General features: G+C 49.6%; 1 protein-coding gene across 1 annotated transcript; it reads right to left on the reverse strand.

Annotated features, from left to right (window-relative positions):
- Positions 1-11403: 11403 nt before the first annotated feature.
- Positions 11404-16980, reverse strand: IFT20 (intraflagellar transport 20). Its single transcript, XM_056865426.1, has 4 exons — positions 16837-16980; positions 14634-14719; positions 12079-12182; positions 11404-11488 (listed from the first exon to the last, which is right to left on the reverse strand). The coding sequence occupies exons 1-4, from the start codon at positions 16961-16963 to the stop codon at positions 11407-11409; spliced, it is 399 nt and encodes a 132-aa protein (XP_056721404.1). The 5' UTR covers positions 16964-16980; the 3' UTR covers positions 11404-11406.
- Positions 16981-18869: the final 1889 nt, after the last annotated feature.

Here is an 18869-nt window from a genome sequence, read left to right on the forward strand (position 1 = left end):
GAAATCCATTTCTGGATAGGATAGAGTAAAGTATAGTTGCCTATCTATTCTAACTAACTAGGATGGAGGGAGATCCAGGACATGCGTCCTTCCCTCATGGTGGCAAGATGGAGAAGAATGCCAGTGTGTGTGAGGAGGTGGGGAAGAAACAGGAAGGAAGGAAGTTTCCCTAAGAGTAGCAATCTACGTATCAAAGGGATAGGTCAGAGCAGTAGAGAAAGGATGCCCCAGTGTCTTGGCCCCTCTATCTCTCTGACTCACTAGTCTTGTCCCCCTCTGGAATCTGAGGTTAAGAGACAGTGCAAAGTCCTTCACTTCCAACAAAAAGTGACCCTGTGTGCCTTCTGTTTCTTTCCCAGTGCTTTGCTAGAGGATCAGAAGATCTTTGGGGTGGACTTTGGCTATGACAATGAGGATCTCAAGGAAGAAACCCAAGAGACGGAAGGCATGGTTTGTGCCCAGCCCAAGAAGCAGGCCAGCCAATGCAGAGTTGTTGACATGGAATGGCTACACTTGTTATCTGGCAGGAAAAGAATATGATTGTATGTTTTTGGAGCCAGGACTAATTTGTATGGGTTTTTGTATGGGGAGGGTTGGGGTCACTGGGGATGTGGGGGGAGGTAGTTGTTAATTTCCTGCTTTGTGCAGGGGTTGGACTAGATGACCCTGGTGGTCCCTTCCAACTCTATGATTCTTTATTTATGTATAATTTAAAAAAATATTTAATAATTTTAATTAAATTGTTTCTAACTTATTTTTAGGGTGTTATAGCAAGAAGTTTTTTCCTGTAGAGGAAATTTGCCACATTATCATTGCTTCCAGGGTGAGATAATTGATGAAATTGTTTTTAATTTTATAGAAATATATCTAGCTGGTAAATAATAAAATTAATTTTTAAAAAATAATTTGTTTCTTAGTTTTTTAAGGTTTGCATATTGCTATGCAGAGCAGCCTCTTTACTCAGTACATATTTCTTGTATCCTAGTAATGTTTAATTGAGGTATATTGTTTATATTTGATGAACAAAACATGTCTGGTACATGTAGACCAGGTAGGATTTATGCGAGGTGGGCTTGTCCCAGATAATCTTAGGCAGGTCACTGATCTGATCACTTTTAATAGTATGAGATCTGATCAAGTTGCCATTCTTTCATTTGATGCTGAAAAAGCTTTTGACAAATATACTGGAAATTTATTTTTGCTATATTGACTAAATTCAGTTCTCCCAAATGTCTTAAGTGGATTCGAATTCTTTATTCATCTACCAGATCCAGGGTGCTGACTAATGGCATATTTTCCCCACCATTCCCTCTTTAGAGAGGTACTAGACCGGATTGGCCTCTGTCTCCTCTTTGGAATTTAAAAATATTCTTTATGCAGATTATCTTTTATTTCGGAACCTTAGTCTTCCATTCCTGCATTAATCAATATGATTAATACCTTTGGAGGCATGTCTGGATATTCAGTTAATTGGGCAAAATCTGAGTTGGTGCCACTGGGAGGCAATATATCACGAAGCGTATTTGCCCATGGACATTTTTGGTAGTGCCCAGATGAAGCAGGTAAACGTTTATTGAAGAGCACGTAGGAACACAGCATGAGCACTACACAGATTCAAAGCTGCTAATGGCGGCCAAAACTACAAAGCATAATTTTAAGCATGACACCCACCCAGGTGCAGAGCTATGCGGCTTGGGAACCAAAAGATAACAGCGCCTAGTAGAAAGCAAGGGAATGAACCAGCCATAACACTGAGAGGCCTGTAAGGGGCTCAAGGCCGGGGCGGGGAGGATGGGAGAGGGGAGTTCAAAGAAACGAAACTCAAACGAGACATGAGAACAGCAATAGACCTAACTCATGTCAAGAGCCTGTCTGACAGTTAAACACTTCACAGAGAAACGAACCCACACGACCTGGTACTTGACAGAGCCAGGCACAGGACAGTCAGGACCCTGAAGAGACAGTCAGGATCCTGATACATGACAAGATCAATTTGATCCATTTTCACATGCAAAAACATTATGGGCCAACCCAAATCTAAAAATTGGGAAGAATTATTTTCCTGTGGAAGGCTTGGACCAATAGGGGGATTTTTATATTGGACCAATTGATAGATTATGGTGATGAGTTTTTGCCATTTTCTGAGCTGAGGTCCAGACATGACTTTCCACCTTATACAGAATGGCAAAACTGACAGTTGCAATGTCTGTTGGTATCTAAATACGACCCTGTGCCATTAAGCAGCTCAGAGTCCCCTTTACTCCTGGAAACTCTAATTGCTTTAAGGCAGAAAATGAAACCTACAATATCTGCTTATAAATATTTCATGTCAGTTAATAAATATGACATGCAAAGTCTCAGGAATGAATGGAGTAAAGCATCCTGGTGGTCCCTTCCAACTCTATGATTCTAAGGAGCTAGACCGCCCTGTTTTGCCAAAGCAATGGAATATGGCCTGAAAGTTTATACCTGCTCTCTCTATGTATTTTAAGTTGAGATTTATTCAGAAAAAAATATGTTTAGGATACTCTGGACACCACAGAAACTCTTTAGCAAAGGATTGAGCAAAGAGTTTCTGTCTGGACATTAGGAAGAATTTTCTAACAGTCGGAGCGGTTCCTCAGTGGAACGAGGCTTCCTCAGGAGGTGATGGGCTCTCCTTCCCTGGAGGTTTTTAAGCAGAAGCTAGATGGCCATCTGTCAGCAATGCTGATTCTATTACCTTAGGCAGTTCATGAGAGGGAGGGCATCTTGGGCATCTTCTGGGCATGGAGTAGAGGTCACTAGGGGTGTTTGTGGGAGGTAGTTGTGAATTTCCTGCATTGTGCAGGAGGTTGGACTAGATGACCCTGGTGGTACCTTTCAACTCTTTGATTCTATGAGTGTCTGATTGTTGGCATTGTAACTCAATGGACACATCCATATGCTTTGGGAGTGTCCAGTCATTCAGTTTTTCTAGGAAGAAGTTATTACTCATATTAATCATATTAGAATGGTCATTGATTTTTGAAGATATTTATGTCATCATCATCATTATCATCACTTTTATTAGGCATTTACATCAGTATACCATAAACAGAATTACAAAATCAATTAAAACAAATTACATTAAAAGGACATTACTTAGAAGTATGTACAAACTGCTCGCGAATCCTTTGTGCAGACAGGAGAAAACTAGCTACTTGTTGGGTAATGGTAGGGTTTCAATCAGATAACAGGTACATCACCGACTGCTGATCTGAAAGACTCTGTTCACTAGGCAGTAGGGGTTTAATATAAGTATTCCTCGGCCTCATGTAAAGCTGGCTGTACAACAGCACGTGAGTTAAGTGTTCAGGATCCCCAGTCTTACATGGACAATACCTATCAATAAAAGGGATTCCTTTGTATCTTCCTTGTAGGATAGCTGAGGGAAGAATGTTAAGTCTAGTGAGCATGAAAGCTCTGCGAATGTCTGGTGACTCCAAATAAGTCAAGTAGGAAACTGCAGCTCCATAAGCCGGAGTAATACCATGAAACATGGGGGAACAATGTCTATTAGCTAGGGAAGTTAGGGTCTGCATTTCTATATCTAGTAGGTGCTGACATATCAATCTACCGTATATACCCATGTATAAGCCGACCCGCGTATAAGCCGAGGTGCCTAATTTCTCCCCAAAATTGGGGGGAAATTAGGCACCCGCGTATAAGCCGAGGGTCGGCTTATAACTCCTCCCCCCCCCCGGCAGGCTTACCTTACCGGTTCCTGGCGGCGAAAAGCGGCGCGGGCCCGGTGGGGGCGGCTTTCCTGCAGCCACAGGAGGCAGCCCCAGGCCGCTCTGGGCGGCGGAAAGCAGCACGGGCCCGGCAGCCTCCCAGGCAGGCCCCGCTGGCCGCTCCCAGGCCGAAGGAAGGTGAGCGGGCTGGCGGCGGGGGGCGGCGGCGAGGCCTGCCTGCTCCCAGGCAGGCCCCGCTGGCCGCTCCCAGGCCGCGAAAAGGCGAGCGGGGCGGCGGGGGGCGGCGGCGGCGGCGGCGAGGCCTGCCTGCTCCCAGGCAGGCCCCGCTGGCCGCTCCAAGGCCGCGAAAAGGCGAGCGGGGGGGGCGGGTGGCGGCGAGGCCTGCCTGCTCCCAGGCAGGCCCCGCTGGCCGCTCCCAGGCCGCGGGAAGGCGAGCGGGGCGGGGGTGGTGGCGGCGGCGGCGAGGCCTGCCTGCTCCCAGGCAGGCCCCGCTGGCCGCTCCCAGGCCGCGAAAAAGCGAGCGGGGATGGGGGGGGCGGCGGGGGGGGCGGCGGGGGTTCGCCGAGGCCTGCCTGCTCCCAGGCAGGCCCTGCTGGCCACTCCCAGGCCGCGGGAAAGCGAGCGGGGCGGCGGGGGGGCGGCGGCGGCGGCGGCGAGGCCTGCCTGCTCCCAGGCAGGCCCCGCTGGCCGCTCCAAGGCCGCGAAAAGGCGAGCGGGGGGGGCGGGTGGCGGCGAGGCCTGCCTGCTCCCAGGCAGGCCCCGCTGGCCGCTCCCAGGCCGCGGGAAGGCGAGCGGGGCGGGGGTGGTGGCGGCGGCGGCGAGGCCTGCCTGCTCCCAGGCAGGCCCCGCTGGCCGCTCCCAGGCCGCGAAAAAGCGAGCGGGGATGGGGGGGCGGCGGGGGGGGCGGCGGGGGTTCGCCGAGGCCTGCCTGCTCCCAGGCAGGCCCTGCTGGCCACTCCCAGGCCGCGGGAAAGCGAGCGGGGCGGCGGGGGGGCGGCGGCGGCGGCGGCGAGGCCTGCCTGCTCCCAGGCAGGCCCCGCTGGCCGCTCCAAGGCCGCGAAAAGGCGAGCGGGGGGGGCGGGGTGGCGGCGAGGCCTGCCTTCTCCCAGGCAGGCCCCGCTGGCCGCTCCCAGGCCGCGGGAAGGCGAGCGGGGCGGGGGTGGTGGCGGCGGCGGCGAGGCCTGCCTGCTCCCAGGCAGGCCCCGCTGGCCGCTCCCAGGCCGCGAAAAAGCGAGCGGGGAGGGGGGGGCGGCGGGGGGGGGCGGCGGGGGTTCGCCGAGGCCTGCCTGCTCCCAGGCAGGCCCTGCTGGCCACTCCCAGGCCGCCGGAAAGCGAGCGGGGCGGGGGCGGCGGCGGCGGCGAGGCCTGCCTGCTCCCTGGCAGGCCCCGCTGGCCGCTCCCAGGCCGCGGGAAGGCGAGCGGGGCGGGGGTGGTGGCGGCGGCGGCGAGGCCTGCCTGCTCCCAGGCAGGCCCCGCTGGCCGCTCCCAGGCCGCGAAAAAGCGAGCGGGGAGGGGGGGGCGGCGGGGGGGGGGCGGCGGGGGTTCGCCGAGGCCTGCCTGCTCCCAGGCAGGCCCCGCTGGCCGCTCCAAGGCCGCGAAAAGGCGAGCGGGGGGGGCGGGTGGCGGCGAGGCCTGCCTGCTCCCAGGCAGGCCCCGCTGGCCGCTCCCAGGCCGCGAAAAGGCGAGCGGGGCTGGGGCGGCGGCGGCGGCGAGGCCTGCCTGCTCCCAGGCAGGCCCCGCTGGCCGCTCCCAGGCCGCGAAAAGGCGAGCGGGGCGGCGGGGGGGCGGCGGCGGCGGCGGCGAGGCCTGCCTGCTCCCAGGCAGGCCCCGCTGGCCGCTCCAAGGCCGCGAAAAGGCGAGCGGGGGGGGCGGGGTGGCGGCGAGGCCTGCCTGCTCCCAGGCAGGCCCCGCTGGCCGCTCCCAGGCCGCGGGAAGGCGAGCGGGGCGGGGGTGGTGGCGGCGGCGGCGAGGCCTGCCTGCTCCCAGGCAGGCCCCGCTGGCCGCTCCCAGGCCGCGGGAAGGCGAGCGGGGCGGGGGTGGTGGCGGCGGCGGCGAGGCCTGCCTGCTCCCAGGCAGGCCCCGCTGGCCGCTCCCAGGCCGCGGGAAGGCGAGCGGGGCGGGGGTGGTGGCGGCGGCGGCGAGGCCTGCCTGCTCCCAGGCAGGCCCCGCTGGCCGCTCCCAGGCCGCGAAAAAGCGAGCGGGGAGGGGGGGGGCGGGGGGGGCGGCGGGGGTTCGCCGAGGCCTGCCTGCTCCCAGGCAGGCCCTGCTGGCCACTCCCAGGCCGCGGGAAAGCGAGCGGGGCGGGGGCGGCGGCGGCGGCGAGGCCTGCCTGCTCCCTGGCAGGCCCCGCTGGCCGCTCCCAGGCCGCGGGAAGGCGAGCGGGGCGGGGGTGGTGGCGGCGGCGGCGAGGCCTGCCTGCTCCCAGGCAGGCCCCGCTGGCCGCTCCCAGGCCGCGAAAAAGCGAGCGGGGAGGGGGGGGGCGGCGGGGGGGGGCGGCGGGGGTTCGCCGAGGCCTGCCTGCTCCCAGGCAGGCCCCGCTGGCCGCTCCCAGGCCGCGAAAAAGCGAGCGGGGAGGGGGGGGGCGGCGGGGGGGGGCGGCGGGGGTTCGCCGAGGCCTGCCTGCTCCCAGGCAGGCCCCGCTGGCCACTCCCAGGCCGCGGGAAAGCGAGTGGGGCGGGGGCGGCGGCGGCGAGGCCTACCTGCTCCCAGGCAGGCCCCGCTGGCCGCTCCCAGGCCGCGGGAAGGCGAGCGGGGCCTTCCGTATTGACCCGCGTATAAGCCGAGTTGGCTTTTTTCAGCCCTTTTTTTGGGCTGAAAAACTCGGCTTATACGTGAGTATATACGGTAAATGCTTGCTCTTTCCCAAGCATCAAAAGAGAATCAAATGGGATACTGACAGACTTGATTTTCCTGGTAATTAATTTCAACCACTGGCTTATGTAAGAATCTCCCAGCAATACAGGAATATAGCCAGGATATTCAGTTAGAAAGTGCAGACGTAACCAGAACTTAATGGTCTGGATCCAAGCTATGGTCTCCAAATAACCCTGTCCCATCTCAAGGCACAGAGCTGCATACCCTACGCAATTGGGGACACCAAGAATGCGGCGTAAGAAGGTGGACTGAATCCTCTCAATGTCCTGATTAAAGGCACTTACCCAAATAGGAACTCCATATAGGAGTTGGGAGATGGATTTAGCCTTAAACACTCGTAAGGCAGCAGGAACTAATTAGCCACCATAAACATAAAAGAAACGAATTGTGGTCTCGTTATTATGTTTAGCTGAGGACACAGCATAGTTCCTGTGAGTTGTCCAATTGCTGTTGTATTGGAAATTGTCCAATTGCTGTTGTATTGGAAATTCAGGCCCAAGTATCTAAATTGTTTCACTTGTTCAATTTCGTGCCCTTTAGTTGTCCAAATGTGATGTCTCCAAGATTTAGAGACTAGGATCTTAGATTTCTTGTAATTGATGGATAATAAGTTGGCATTGCAATAGCTTACAAACACGGACAGCAGCCGCCTTAGCCCCTTCTGTGTTGGTGATAATACCACAGCATCATCAGCATACAATAGTAGAGGGATGGAGGAAGGGCCCAGCTTAGGGAAATGGCCATCTACTGTTCTTAATGTTGGGTCAAGGTCATTTATAAAGAGGTTAAAAAGATAGGGGGCCAACACACACCCCTGTTTCACTCCCTGGTTGGTAGGAATCTCTCTGGTTAGCTCACCACGTGAGCCATAGCGAACCTGGCAACTAGTTGTTAAGTGCAATTTTTGGACAAGGAAAAGGAGTCTCTTGTCTATTGAGGTTTTGCTCAGCTTGTCCCACAGGAGTTTCCTGGGTATAGAATCAAAAGTGCTCTTTAAATCAAGGAAGGCTGCATAAAGTTTCTTCCCATCAGGGCCACTGTATTTCTCAGCCAAATGGGTTAGGGTAACACAGTGGTCTAAAGTAGAATGACCAGCGCAAAACCCAATCTGTTCCCTACCCAAGATTTTAAAACTAGTCATCCATAAAGAAAGTTTATCTAAAAGGTGTCTTGCGTATAATTTGCCAATAATGGACAGGAGACTAATGGGGCGATAGTTATCTACCAGATGTGAGTCACCTTTTTTTTATAAATGGGGACTATTATAGCCCTAGTCCAAGCTTCGGGCATTCTCCCTGTTGTATCAATAAGAGTAAAAAGAGTGGCAAGTGGGGAGGCCCACCATATCAGATTTTCTTGAACAATTCAGGGGGGAGACCATCAGGTCCTGGAGCCTTGCCCATTTTGAGCTGGTTAATCAGGGAAATAATTTCACTGCGGCTCACAGGAGGCCATTCAGGGAGGTCTAAAGGACCAGGGTCTGATAAATCAAAACAGCTGTCTGTAACAGTGGAAAAGATTTTAGTAAAATGGTCCTCCCAAACTTGAGCTGGGATTAGACAATCAAGGGAACCCGATCTCCCAGAGAGAGCACCTGAAACTAAGGCCCAAAATTGTTTATTATTGTTATTCAGTGATGCATTGTATAGTAATTTCCATCTTTCTTTGAGTGCTAGCATTTTTTTTTTTTTTTGCAACAGTAATCTGAAGCAGCTTTTTAAGACTAAAATAACTGACAGGAAGAATTTTTGCTCCACTGGTTCGATATAAGTGGTATAAAGACCGTAACTGGGATTTTAGGATCTGATAGTCCCGGTCAGATATTTATGTTTTGGCACCTTAAATTAGGTTATTTGAGTAATTTTTATTGCCTTATGACTAAATGTATTTATTGGATTGGATTTGAAATATGATGTTAGCCGCCCTGAGCCTGGCATCATTGGGGGAGGGCGGGATATAAATAAAAGATGATGAGGATGATGAGGATGATGATTATAGTATTTGCCTGTCTCTTGGAGGCCAACCAATGGTCAATGAAAATGGAACCTCTGTGACCTTACTACAGCTAAAGGACTCATATTACAATACTGGAAACACAATGGATGGACTGAGGACCTTAGAACTTATCTATATTTGAACACATAGCAAATAGATGACAATTGTGCATGGGCTTATTTTTAGATATTTGGAAACCATTTATAGAAACTTATGTGTAGATCCGCCACCACTGTTATATTTGTGTCTTACTTTATGCATATTCTTATTAAGGTTTTTCCTGTTCTTTTTTTGAAAGAAATATTAAAAAAAAAAAAAAAACGAATCCCAGCAGAACGGCAGGACAATGTGGCAACCCAAGCATGTCCAATGACAAACAAGAAAAATTTAAGCCCAACCAACTGAAGCAAGGAAAGGGACACAATTTCCAGCCCAACAGAATTAATGTCAAACCACAGAATCCAAACAGAACCCAGGGCCAACGTGGCAGCACAAGCCAACCGAACCAACATCAAACCAGAGAATCTCAGCAAAACCAAACAGCCAAACTCCCCCCTTACATGTGATACCATTTGCCTTTGAGCACTGCCTTCCTCCCCCCTCCCTCTTGTTGCCCAGGAAACCTGCAAAAAGCAAAAAAACAAACCCACACCCCTCTCCCCATTTGGAGCTTTAAAATGCTGGCTCCAGATACTCCCAAATATTTCCGGGCACATTTTGGACAGAAATATTGGTTATTGCTAAGATTTCCAAATATCCAGATCCCGAATATATCTGAAATATACCGGTATTTTTTTTTTTGGGGGGGGGGGTATGTATTCAGACCAGATATACCCCAGTGCATATCCCTGTCTCAGACTCCCTGGCGCTTCCTCACTGGAAAGTTGGTCCAACCCTTTAATCAGCTCTGCAGTATCTTTTTTCCGGAGATGCAGCAACTAGAACTGGGCAAAATGTTCCAAGTGAAGACACCCTGTAGATCTGTACAAGGGTATTACAATATTGGCCATTTTATTTACTGCTGTGCCGAAGGAACATCTGTCAATGACAATGATAGGGCTCAGATCTCAGTAAATCCGGCTCTTCTCATACAGGTGATCACCTGCTTAACACCAACACCACCCTAAGAAGAATTCTGGAAGAAAGATCATATGAAGCTTTATTTATGTCTCCAATAAAAGTCAGGTCAGGAAATTCTGACTATAGCAGCTCTCTTGACCAGTCCTTTGACAGATGTGTCTAGCACATGTGTAGACAAGATGGCCAGCTTTACCTGCAGACGGTAGTGGTTCAGTCGTGGATATTTCCAATTAAAGGGTTGGAAAAGACCTTTCACTGGAAAAGCTACTGCCAGTCCAAATAAGCAATCCTCAGCTAGATGAACCTGTGGTTAGACTTGGTAGAAGGTAGCTTAGTATCTTCAAGTTTTCTCCACTGACCCTTCTCCCACAATTAATGATGAACGTGTTGTGAGCATATTTTTGTTTGCCAGTTCTGGGTACCAGGAATTTGCCTGCATTCTCCCATGCCTTCTTCCCTGTCTGCTGGGAATACTGGGAATCCTCCAGTTGTCTGTGTTTGATGCAAATCTTATGGCAGGCGGATGGACATTTCTAGTATCCAAGTGAATGCAGTATGAAAACCGGGGTGGGGGGAGTATTTTGGTTTCCCCAAATTGTCTTTAAACAGGTTTACTAGCAGTTCAAAATATGCCCCAGGAGCTGCAGCATGGGACGTGGCAGGCTGCACCCAGAGTGGTGGCGTCATTCATGCACAGGGGTCCATGCACACATGTGAGCTAGAGAAAAGGTGTATCTGGTCCCCACTCAACAATTTAACTTCTATGGGGGGTGACGTTTTTGGCTGTACCTTCGACAGGGAAGATTATGTGGTGTTGACGGTGGAAGAGATTAGGGTTATATTTGGTAAGACACCCTGGAAGCAAACTGAGCCCCAGTGATGCTAACTTTGGACCTGTGGGTCCATGGGTCAGGCAGAAACCGTGCTCTTCACCTTTCCCTATGTTTCTGACCTAGTTGGCACTGCCAGACTCTTGATGCTTAGTTCAAGAGCCAGCTCTGTGGCTGAGCCAAATGGTATGGTATGCCACATTTCTGCATTCAGGCCTTGTATTGCCTGCCCATGTCCTGAAAGAGGACAGTGAAGCCAGAAAATTGACAGCTCAACTGACTGACATGAAAACATTCTGCAAGCAAAGCACCCCCAAGGTCAAACACTGGGACAAAACAGAAATGGAGATGTATTAGAAACTTGTACTGACAAAGAGAAATAGAAGGATTGTGTGGATCCAGGACTCGAGAGGTGGCAATTATACCAGAACACAAGGATTTTGTTATAGGCCTGAGGAACATTTTCTCAATATGGAAACTGGATGCTGTGAGGAACCTCTGTGCAAATGCTCCTGAAGCAGGAATGACAAATGACCCTTGCACCTTCCGAGTGCCAACTGAAAATAAATTAGGCACTTTTAAAAACAATAATTTATATCTTTATTTCCCTGAATTATGTTGCACTTCAAAAAAAATCCCCAAACATTAGGGAGCAGTATTAACTGCAGCAATGATAGGCCGTATCCAAACATTGTCTGATTTCAGACCACCAAAAATGTCTTTTAAAATAGGATAATTCTTCCTGCCTCTATGGAAATAACTTGACAGTGAAGCTCTACAATTTGTCAGCCTTTCTAGGTGTGATCAAGGGCTCATTTGCTGACCACTGCAAAATTGCTCATTGTGGAATCATCAGGGGGCTGGAATGGTTCAAGTTTCCCAAGTCTACTGCTTCTGACTTTAGATTCTTTTTACTTCTGGAATATGAACTGGTCGATGAACTCATTCTGGTCCACTTCTGTTTTGCAAAGTGTTTCATATTCCACGCGATACCTGTGGAGAGGGGGATGAATGATTAGCAGGTTGCACTGAGTAACAGTGACTGTGAGCACGGGAGACCCTTGAATAAGTGCAGGGGGAACCTGTTATTTATTTCAGGCGCAGTGATGGATGCAAAAAGGGATTAGACAACATTCGTGGTGAAGAAGTCCATCGATTGCCATCAGCCATGATGTCTAAGAGGAACGGCCCTGTTTGGAGGCAGCACAGCCCTTGGTGGAGGCCAACGGTAAGGGGGGGACAACTCTAGGCCTTTGTGCTTCTGCTCAGCCACTGCTGCAAATGGGATACTGGTCGAGACAGACCTTTGGGGCTGCTTTCAATTCTTAAATTGCTGTTGTGATTCTCTGTCTGCTTCCTCCAAATACACAAATAAATAAATAAATAAAAGTCTGACGGGGCAAGGAAGGTTGGCTGCAACATGAGAGCAAGTCCTTGGCCAGGTAAGGAATGTGGATGTCAGCTCTTCCTATACACCAGAATTGGCGAGGGGGGGAGTGGAAGTTTATCAGGACTGCATAGAGGGGACTTTTGTTGAAAATGAGTTTCGGCACCTCTTCCCTTGTCTTCAGGCACCTCCTCACCTTTCCAGCTGGGTTGTCTTCTCAGCTATTAGTGCCTGAAGCTGCTGCTGCTGAGCCTCTCTCTGCTTCGTGATAGATTTCAGCAAGTTTCGGGCCCCTATTGCCTGTGGAAAGGGGGGTTCTCAGGTTCAGCACGTTCGTTTTCATTGCGTGATAGCAACTGTCCCAAGGGGGTAACGATATTATTATGGCTGTTACTAAATTAAAGAGATAATCCTGTGAGCTTTAAATTGCATATATTTTCACAGTTGTAAAAAAGATTTTAAAAATTATACTGCATGCATCAGAGAAAGCATCATTTCAGAAGAAGCATTCTCTGCTGAGTCTGAGAGGAGGGAAACCACTCTTCTAAGAAAGAGGCATCTCAGAGAAGTCATTCTATTCTGCATGTGGGAGAAGGTGGAATGCCTCTCCTATGAAAAGGCCCCTCCCAGATTTTGATTTATTGATTCACTGATTTAATTACATTTTTAGCCTGCTGTTCCTTTCACAAAACAGGCCAGACCAAGCCAACAACTGAAACAATGCAACTGAAAAGATTTCAAGTACGTACATTAAACATTGCAGGAGAGGGATGAGAGTGTTTGACTAGGACCTGAATTCAAGTCTCCATGTTGTCGGGACACTTACTGGATGACCTTACGCCAGCCACACACAGTCAATCTAATCCACCTCACTGGGTTGTTGTGAGGATAAAAGGAGGAAGGGCAAACTGCTCTGAACTCCTTCGACAAAGGGTGGGGTAAAAATGTACCAGGCAGACAAATAATTAGTGATTAAATCTGCTGCCCAGTTACAGTGAGGGAAAAAAGTATTTGATCCCCTGCTGAATTTGCCCGTTTGCCCTCTGACGAAGAAATGACCAGTCCATAATTTTAATGGTAGGTTCATTATAGCTGTGAGAGACAGAATAACAACAGGAAAAACCCCAGAAACCCAGAAGACAAAAGTCAGAGATTGATGTACATTATAATGAGTGAAATAAGTATTTGATCCCTTTGCAAAAGATGACTTAGTACTCGGTGGCAAAACCCTTGTTGGCAATTACAGAGGTCAGACGTTTCTTGGGTTTGCACACATCTCAGGAGGTATTTTGTCCTCTTTGCAGATCCTCTCCAAGTCAGTAAAATTTCGAGGCTGATGTGTAGCTACTCGAACCTTCAGCTCCCTCCACAGATTTTCAATGGGATTAAGGTCTGGAGACTGGCTAGGCCACTCCAGGACCTTAATGTGCTTCTTCTTGAGCCACTCCTTTGTTGCCTTGGCCATGTGTTTTGGGTCATTGTCATGCTGGAATACCCATCCTCGACCCATTTTCAATGCCCTGGCTGAGGGAAGGAGGTGCTCACCCAAGATTTGACGATACATGGTCCCGTCCATCGTCCCTTCGATGCGGTGAAGGTGTCCTGTCCCCTTAGCAGAAAAACACCCCCAAAGCATAATATGTCCCCCTCCATGTTTGACGGTGGGGATGGTGTTCTTGGGGTCGTAGGCGGCATTCCTCCTCCTCCAAACACGGCGAGTTGAGTTGATGCCAAAGAGCTTGATTTTGGTCTCATCTGACCACAACACTTTCACCCAATTCTCCTCTGGGTCATTCAGATGTGCATTGGCAAACTGCAGACGGGCCTGTAAATGTGCTGTCTTGAGCAATGGGACCTTGCGGGCTCTGCAAGATCTCAGTCCTTCACGGCATAGTGTGTTACCAACTGTTTTCATGGTGACTATGGTCCCAGCTGCCCTGAGACCATTGACAAGTTTCCCCCGTGTAGTTCTGGGCTGCTTCATCACCATTCTCATGATCATTGCAACTCCACGAGATGAGATCTTGCATGGAGCCCCAGACCGAGGGAGGTTGACAGTTAGGGTTAGGGTTAGGGTTGTCACCTTCTCACCAAGCTGCTTGGCAATAGTCTTGTAGCCCAGTCCAGCCTTGTGTAGGTCTATAATCTTGTCTGACATCCTTGGACAGCTCTTTGGTCTTGGTCATGGTGGCTAGTTTGGAATCTGATGGATTGATTGCTTCTGTTGACAGCAGAACCCTAACCCTAATCTGGCTGGTTGATAGGGGATCAAATACTTATTTCACTCATTATAATGCACATCAATCTCTGACTTTTGTCTTCTGGGGGTTTTCCTGTTGTTATTCTGTCTCTCACAGCTACAATAAACCTACCATTAAAATTATGGACTGGTCATTTCTTCGTCAGAGGGCAAACGGGCAAATTTAGCAGGGGATCAAATACTTTTTTCCCTCACTGTATATGGGGCACCTTTCTAACTTAACAGATGCTTAACTGAAAAAACGACTATGCATTGCAGCCCTACAAATTCTTGAAGTCTGTTATCTCTCACTCTTGTTCCAAGGAGCTGAGAGCAGCTAACGTGGTTCAGGAGGATTCCAGGGCCAATGATCAGCTGAGCTTTAGCAACAGGCCAAGCTCCTGGGACCGGGTGGGACCTTCTCATCCAGGAAATCCCTGTGGCTCTTCTCCTGGGCAAAGCTGCATCACTTCCACAGCCAGTCAGGGGTTTCAACATCAAGGGCTGGTTACCTTAATCTTCTCATTTTCAGCTGCTTTTGCTTGCTGATCGACCAGCTCAATGAAGTTTCCCACAGTTTTTTTAAATTCTGCAATTTCTGTAAAAGAGGCAGAAAACTATGTTTTCATCATGTGCAGCCTCATTTATTTGGACAGGACCGCAGGCAGAGAATCTCCATCTCCACTGCCTGAGATCCTTTGACTAGAAAATACCAGCCCTGCTTGGAGAGACCACAAGTCCATGCGGTCCAGGATCCTGGTTCTCACAACAGTCAGACAGGAGCCCTGGAGAAAACCTCAAGCAGACATGGAGGGAGCAACCCTCCCACCCCCAACAACTGGTCCTCAAATGTCTGCTGACTTTGATCTTCAAGATGACCTGTAGCTATTGTGACTAAGGTTGCTTCCAGACAGGGACGATTGCCCACGGCACCAGAGGCATTCACAAAAGCAGTGGAGTCGCCGCAAGGGGGGGCGTCTCTTTGTGCCTGCTTTCTGCTTCCCCATTCATCACTGGACTTCCTTTTGCTGGCGTTTAAAAATTGTGTTCCACCCCCCCCCCCCCAGTGTTGATATCAACTGTTAACGGTCTGGGACCCGTTGGCTGACTTTCTTGTTGGACATGCTGTGTAAACTCTGCAGCTGGTGTACTTCTTTTCCTCCTTTGTTATCCTTCTACATTTATTCTTGGGAGGGCAAGATGTCCTCCTTACTTCAGAGCAGAAGGAACCCTCATGGTAAGTAACCCGGGTTCCATTCTCGCTCTAAGGAGGAGGGCATCTTGCCAGTTGATACCTCCAAAAGCTGTGTCCCACTCCCGGGCAGGTACCAGTTTTCCTCCGCCACATGCTGCAGAACCTTTGTCCACAGGCTGCATCCACTGACAAGAAGTAATTCAATCTGTAATCTCAACAAAAATTGAGATTAGACGGCCAGGTCACTGCCTTACATATCTCCTCCACGGAGGCGTTACGATCAAAGGCAGTGGAAGTGGCTGCGCTTCGTACGGAAGGCACAGTGATGCCAGTTCGGTACAGCAATGTTATTTGCCTCGTAAGCCTACTCAATGCATTGTCTGATATTGCAGCTGATGGCAGCTCTTGACATTTTCTTCCCCTTGCTCAGGGCAGTCAGAGTAATGAACAGAGTGTCAGTCCTCTGAATAGGCCCAGTGCTCCTGATGTATATACGGAGAGCACGTCTTTGGTTGAGACTATGACATTCTTTCTCTTTGTCATGTGTTGGATTAGGGCAAAATGAAGGAAGATGGATTTCCTTTTCCCTATGGAAAGGTAGGATCCAGGCACAGAACTACCTTGTTCTTATGAAATTTACCTAATCTTTCCTGGCCAAAAGTGCTCCCAGTTCGGACACCCTATGGGCTGATGTTACTGCAATCAGGAACAGGATCTTCATGCTTCACCACTTGAGATCACCTTCCCTGAGAGGCTCGCAGGGAGCTTTGGTAAGTGCTGGAAGTCCCGCATGCAGCCGCCAGGTTGGGAGGCTCCCCTTGCGGCACCTCCACTGCTCCTGCGAATGCCTCTGGTGCAATGGGGAATCGTCCCTGTCTGAAAGCAACCTTAGTCATGAGAGCTAGCAGTCATCTCTGATATCAAAGTCAGGAAGTAGAAGATTTGTTTCAGCCTCCCTGAGCAAGCAGTAGGGAATCACCCAAGCTGCCAGATGCCCTCCTTACCTCAGAGCAGAAGGAACCCTCACGGTAAGCAGCCAATGTCCCATTTTGTTGATAGATCTGTCTCTTAAATGTTTGTCTCATCTCCATTTGACTCTGCTTCATCTTACAACTGTGGTTTCACAAGTTAAGTATGCACTATGTGAAATACTTTCTTCTGTCTGCCCTGAATCAATTCCCAAACAAATACGTCACCTCATGAATTCTTTAGGTAGGGAATTTTAATTGCCACAAAACATAGCAATGGTTGCTAGCTTAGATGGCTTGAAATGGGAATTAAACAAATTTGTGGAGGATAGGCCCATCAATGCTTATTAACTGTGATAGCAACTGATATTCAGAGGTAGACTTCCTCTGGATATGGAGGTTCTATTGAGCTGAAGGGCAGCAAGACTGCGAGGCTCTGGCTTCCGTGCCTGCTGCTGGACCGTCAAGCGGACATCTAATTGATGCCAGACTAGGAAGGTTGTTGGCTTGATCATAAAGCATGATAGACATAGATTGAGAGAGGGAACTTACTGTCCACAAAGGCTTTGCATTCTTCTTTCAGCTCTACTGTTTGCTGAGACACCTCTGGGTCCAAAACCCTCAGTTTATTCAGCTCATCAAAATGGAGACCAGCTTCACCCAGAATGCCTTTGGCCATACTGGACAATTTACAGTCGCCTGTGCAAAAGAACTAGATGTAAGAAACATCAAAACATACACAGCAGAACACAAAAGAACTCCTCCACACTGGTATTTCATGGAAAAATAAATCCAGTTCAGTTGGTAGTGTCCATAATAATAGTTTTGTTTTTACACTTTAATGCTATGTATTCTTCAAGGAGTTCATGGTGACCTTAGATGGCTCCCCCTCCCCATTTTATCTTCACGACAACTCTGTGAGGCAACTTAGGATAAGAGAGAATAACTGGTTCAAGGCCACGCTTGGTTGAGCAGGAATTTGAGTCTGGGTTTCCCCAGTAAAAGACCAAGTACGACATGCTGGCTGTTCTGAACCCAAGTGATATACCAGTTAAGACCTGGGTTCAAATTCCTGCTTGATGCTAATGCGGTGACCCTGGACCAATCCCTGCCTCTCAGCCAACCTCACAGGGTTGTTTTGAAGCTAGGGGTGGCTGCATGCTGCCCTGAGTGCCTTGGAGGAGAGGTGGGATAAAATGTCATAACAGGTGCAGGATGAAAACTATGAAGAGTCCAGTGCTACCTCAAGAAAATCATTATGGAGATCTTCTGATCTCCTGCATTCACTTTAATCAAAGATAAGTAAAATTTAACACTGAGTTTGAGTCATACAGTATTGGAATGAGGGGGGGGGGGAAACCCACTGAGCCAAGTTAACTAGTGTAGTACGCTAGCAAATCTTGTGTGGGGGTTTAATTACCACTTGCAGGAAATCCAGAAAGCACAAACAGGGCTTTTAAGGCAAAGGTGTTACCCTATGTGTACGATGCTGAGGCACACTTCCTCTGTGCATGGAAGTTCCTGTCTAAACTGTCATAGTTAATGACTGTTGACAGATCCAACAGCTACAGATTTATCTAGATTCTTTCTAGATTGGACCAAAGATCTTAGGGAGGAGCAGCGGCTCAGTGGTAGAGCATCTGCTTGGCATGCAGAAGGCCCCAGGTTCAATCCTCAGCATCTGTAGTTAAAAGGAACAGGCAGCAGGTGAGGTTCTCTACCTGAGACCCTGGAAAGCTGCTGCCAGCCTGAGTAGACAACTAACTTTGATGATGGACCAAGTGTCTGATTCACCAGTAGGCAGCTTCACGTGTTCCTGGGTGTTCATCTAGTCTTGCATCCAATGTGACAAATTAAGAACTAGATTTGCAGAATTGCACCATTGGGCTAAAAACCCAGTCCTGTTACCAACAGCATCCTCTAGGGTTTTTTTTCCTCAACCCCTGGTTTTCAGGGATAGACTGCACTGGACATGGTGGTTCCATTCCTAACTATCAAAGAAAAGAAGAATTCAAGAATATTTTTGTATAGATCTGATTAAATGGTCCATCTGGCTCAGCATCAGCTTTTTCCACAGTGGCCAACCAGACACCTCCAGAAAAGTCCACAAGCAGGATACAAAGGCAAACAACTCTCCTCTTCATTATGTCTTCGCACTTGGTGCTCAGAGACAGACTGCTTCTGTGTATGGAAAGGATTCCGGGGGTGGGGGGAGCTGTGTTTGTGCCCTGACCTGGATGCCCCAGGCTAGCCTGATCTCATGAGATTCTCCAAACCTAAGCAGAATCAGCCCTGGTTAGTATTTGGATAGGAGCCCCCCTCCCCAAGGAATACCTGGGTTGCGATGCAGAGACAGGCAATGGCAAACCACCCTGAACATCTCTTGCTCTGAAAACCCTACGGGGTTGCCATCAGTCAGCAAACCCCTCCCCCCAAAACCGTGTTAGCATATAGAAGCAAAACAAAACAGGCGCTCAGTGTCACTTAAAAGACTTAATAATTTTTATTCCAGCATAAGCTTTCATGACTTGAAGCTCACTTCATCAGAGTACAAATCCATCAACACCACCCGCCCCCCTGCACAT

Source organism: Euleptes europaea, chromosome 19, assembly GCF_029931775.1.
Source record: "Euleptes europaea isolate rEulEur1 chromosome 19, rEulEur1.hap1, whole genome shotgun sequence".
NCBI classification, from domain to species: domain Eukaryota; kingdom Metazoa; phylum Chordata; class Lepidosauria; order Squamata; family Sphaerodactylidae; genus Euleptes; species Euleptes europaea.

What these genes read in the sequence shown, in the direction of transcription:
- IFT20 (XM_056865426.1), bottom strand. Translation starts at nt 16,963, where the DNA reads ATGGCCAAAGGCATTCTGGGTGAAGCTGGTCTCCATTTTGATGAGCTG. An exon ending in CTGAAAATGAGAAGATTAAG is followed by an intron (nt 12,183 to 14,633) that starts GTAACCAGCCCT and finishes CCCTTTCCACAG; the next exon opens with GCAATAGGGGCCCGAAACTT. An exon ending in AAGACAACCCAGCTGGAAAG is followed by an intron (nt 11,489 to 12,078) that starts GTGAGGAGGTGC and finishes CCCTCTCCACAG; the next exon opens with GTATCGCGTGGAATATGAAA.